Source organism: Sinocyclocheilus grahami, unplaced genomic scaffold (genome assembly GCF_001515645.1).
Source record: "Sinocyclocheilus grahami isolate Dianchi unplaced genomic scaffold, SAMN03320097.WGS_v1.1 scaffold263.1, whole genome shotgun sequence".
Lineage (NCBI taxonomy): Eukaryota > Metazoa > Chordata > Actinopteri > Cypriniformes > Cyprinidae > Sinocyclocheilus > Sinocyclocheilus grahami.
The window spans coordinates 1,016,119-1,020,095 of NW_015505442.1; the positions used below are offsets into that span (position 1 = coordinate 1,016,119).

General features: G+C 38.1%; 1 protein-coding gene across 1 annotated transcript in view; it reads left to right on the top strand.

Annotated features, from left to right (window-relative positions):
• Nucleotides 1-2,244, top strand: part of LOC107599257 (G protein-activated inward rectifier potassium channel 3-like) — a 10,306-nt gene extending 8,062 nt beyond the window's left edge. Inside the window, exon 7 of the mRNA XM_016290800.1 lies at nt 1,634-2,244. Within this exon, the coding sequence (XP_016146286.1) occupies nt 1,634-1,909 (276 nt within the window). The 3' untranslated portion in view covers nt 1,910-2,244. The remainder of the gene's footprint in view (nt 1-1,633) is intronic.
• Nucleotides 2,245-3,977: the final 1,733 nt, after the last annotated feature.

The window sequence follows — 3,977 nt, forward strand, 5'->3', positions numbered from 1 at the left end:
GGCTAAAGTGAGGAACAGGCCGGGGGCTAGAGTGAGCAGAGGCGGCGGGCTTAAGAACGGCGTGGCCTGCAGATTCGACGAAGGAGGCTTGCGGCAACCACATGTGACGACCCCGGGCTGGACTCCGCTTCGTCCACGGTGAAAGCCGATCCGGTGGTCCACAGCGCAAAGTTGTTGTATTTCCTCAGCAACCAGCACGGATCAGCTCCAGGCATGACGAAGCAGATATCGTCCTCTTTTGGAAGGCCAAACAAAGTAGTTTCGCTTTCACAAAGAAGCACACGGCGCCTTCATGACATGGTGTGCAATACTACAACAACAATACTACAGCGAGAATAAAAGTTACGCCTTCTTTCTTTGTGTGAACATTTGGGCGGCGTTATGCAAATCTTCCCACACAGTGACGTATACATGTGGGGGCTTGTTAGAACGAGCTGTTTTAGGTAGGTGTGGCTGACTCTTAACTTTTATAAAGAATATCTCTTTGGATTTTAGACTTTAGTCTTTGCAACTTTACAGATCTTCTTTATGCACCAAGAGCTTGTAACACTCCAAAGAGAAAGGAAAAATTGAAATCGCATCATATGACCCCTTTAATAGTGGAAAAGGTTATTTAGGTTATAAAAAATGTTCTTTGCACTAAAAAAACTGTTGTTTTAAGAACTGTTCACTGAAATGTTCTTTGGGGAACCAAAAATATATGGCTAAATCTGTTTTTAAGAGTGTAATGACGCTAAAGTGTATAATTCATCCTTGACCATACCCTGGGCTAAATCAATGTTTCATTTGCATGTATTTATTTGTTTGTTAAGTAGCTGTATCACCATATCTGGGTTTTATTTTGCAGTGTGCATCATCTCTTATATAGTTTTTTTCTTAAATCCCTTACAAAGTTTTCAGTTAACTAATATACTGTATGTTGATATCAAAGGCTCTGTAATAATCATCTGTCTGTGCAAGGCTGACCAGCATTTTATTATAGCGCAAAATCAGAAATGTCTCTTCTTTACATATGGGATTTTATGTGCATAATCAATCAAAAATCCTGCATTAGGTGTTGATGTAGTTTTGGATTAGTCATAAATGCACGTCACTGGAAGCAATCAAACTACTTACTCAATCACATTCTCACCTTCTATCCTTCAGCCAAAGAGTATTTTTGTATAAAACTACAACAAAACTACAAGTTAAAAAATAAATAAATAAATAAATAAATAATATTGTGATAATTAGTTAATATTTATAAAATATTTTTAGATTAGTTCATATTTAATTGTATTTAATTAATAAACCATTTTAATTCATATAATTTTTTTTATTAATATTTATATATAGATATTTTTATGTAAAGCTACATTAAACCATTTTAAGTTTTTTAAAGAAATAATATTGTGATAATTAGTTAATATTTATATATCAAAATATTTTAAATTTGTTTTTTAACTTTTTTAATTAATATTTATTTTTTAAATATATGCATGCGTGTGTAAATTACAAAATATTTCAATGTATGTAAATGGACAGATGCAATCAAATTGAGCAGGATTTATGTCTTTTATCTATCATTCACAGAATGAAGATTTAGATAAATGATTTAAATACACTTACTAACGTTGTTCATGATCCTTCAAAGGTGAACACGCCCTCCTGTTCTGCGAGAGACCTGGCATTGGCTGCCGCCCGTTTGGATGCTCATCTCTATTGGTCGATCTCCAGTCGGCTTGATGAAGAGAAATGGGAGGGGCCTAATATGACTGAGCAAACGGGGAAGTCCACTGATTCAGAATCTGTCAGGGAGGGAGACGGGCCAACATTTACTGTGGGCGGAGTTACAAATACCCAGGACCAATCGGTTGTAGGAGAGCAGAACGGCAGTGTGACCACTGACCAATCAGAGTCTGAGGCTTAAAAGGATGCAAGAATGTAAAAAGGTACGGAAAATGTTCGAAGGAGTCCACAGTTGATGTAAATTTAACTTTAGACTGGATTGTTCAATGATCCAAGCCGCCTTCTTTGAGTTACATTTTTAAATGTATAGTCGCTAATGCCTAGCATAGAATACTTTCCCCAAGGGGGAAATCCTAGTGTCTCCTTGCTGTGTTTTCAGTCAGATTAAATCCTAACTTGTGATGTTTCACGACAACACTGCCTTTGAATTCACACAGTAGCTCTAATTCAAACTCTAGTGGGCTGCCTCTCTGTCTGCCGTCTACTTAAAGGGTTAGTTCACCCAAAAATGAAAATTCTGTCATTAATTACTCACCCTCGTGTCGTTCCAAACCCGTAAGACCTTCGTTCATCTTCGGAACACAATTTAAGATATTTTTGATGAAATCTGAGGGCTCTCTGACTCTACCATAGACAGCAAGATAACTACCATGTTCAAGGTCCAGAAAAGTACCAAGATGATCGACAAAGTAGTCCGTGTGACATCAGTGGTTCAACTGTAAAGTTACGAAGCTACGTGAATACTTTTTTGTGCAAAGAAAACAAAAATAATGACTTAATTCCACATTTTCGTCTCTACTGTGTCACTTGTGGATGCGCGTTCACGACAGTATCATGACGCGAGCGTGTGGCGGCGCCGGCGCTGACCCATATCCGGCGTGATGACGTCATTATGCCGGATCTGGGTCAGCGCCGCCACACGTATAAAAGTATTCTCGTAGCTTCGTAATTTTACAGTTGAACCACTGATGTCACACGGACTACTTTGTCGATCATCTTGGTACTTTTCTGGACCTTGAACATGGTAGTTATCTTGCTGTCTATGGTAGAGTCAGAGAGCCCTCAGATTTCATTAAAAATATTTTAAATTGTGTTCCGAAGATGAACAAAGGTCTTACGGGTTTGGAACAACACGAGGGTGAGTAATTAATGACAGAATTTTCATTTTTGGGTGAACTAACCCTTTAAGTATCATTCTAAATTAAATGAAACCTGTGAAGCACACATGCAGTGTTGTCTTAAAGGGATAGTTCACCCCAAAATGAAAATTCTGTCATAATTTACTCACCCTCATGTTGTTCTAAACCTATAGAAGTTTGTTTCTTCTGCTGAACAAAAAATAAAATATTTCAAAGAATGTGAGTAATCAAACAGTTGCTGGTCCCCATTTACTTCCACTTTTTTTCTTACTATAGAAGTCAATGGCTACCAGCAGCTGTTTGGTTAATAACATTCTTCAAAATATCTTCTTTTGTGTTGAACAGAAAAAAGAAACTCATTCAGGTTTGGAACAACGCAAGGGTGAGTAAACGACAGAATTTTAATTTTTGGGTGAACTATCCCTTTAAAATGAGGCTGAAACAAAGTATCTTACATGGTGTCTAGGTAGGCAACTCGCTAGGTTTTGAAACTGAGCTAACATGTCTGATTTGTATTAGTGTCAATCATTTGAGTAAACTTAAAGGGGTCATATGATGCTATTTTAAAGATCATTATTTTGTGTATTTGGTGTAACAGAATATGTTGACATGCTTTAATGTTCAAAAAACAAATAATTTTTCAAATACTGTACATTATTGTAGGTCCTCTATGCCCCGCCTCTCTCAAACACGTAATTTTCAACAAAGCCCCCTCCTTTGACAAGCGCAGTCTGCTCTGATTGGCCAGCTTGGCCAGTCGCGTGACAGACACAGTGATGATGCAGTACACAAGCCGCGGTTAAGACAGCTGACGTGCTGTGATTTCTGACAGGCAGTTCACTCTCCTGTGATGTGACCCTGTTCCCCTCACACACACACACACACGACGCGTTACTCTGCGCTGCGCAAAACTCCGCATTTGAACAGTCAATAGCAAATACTTAAACTAATATTAAAACATACTTACAGTCGCTGATTCAGAAGCGCCAGATTGTCATAGCAAAGTCGGAATTGACCCTTTTTTTTTTTAGAAATAGCCTTTGTGCACAGCCAGCCTTGTACTCTTCTAGGTTCAAAAAACTGTCGTCCATAAAATGCGTTGCACAAATT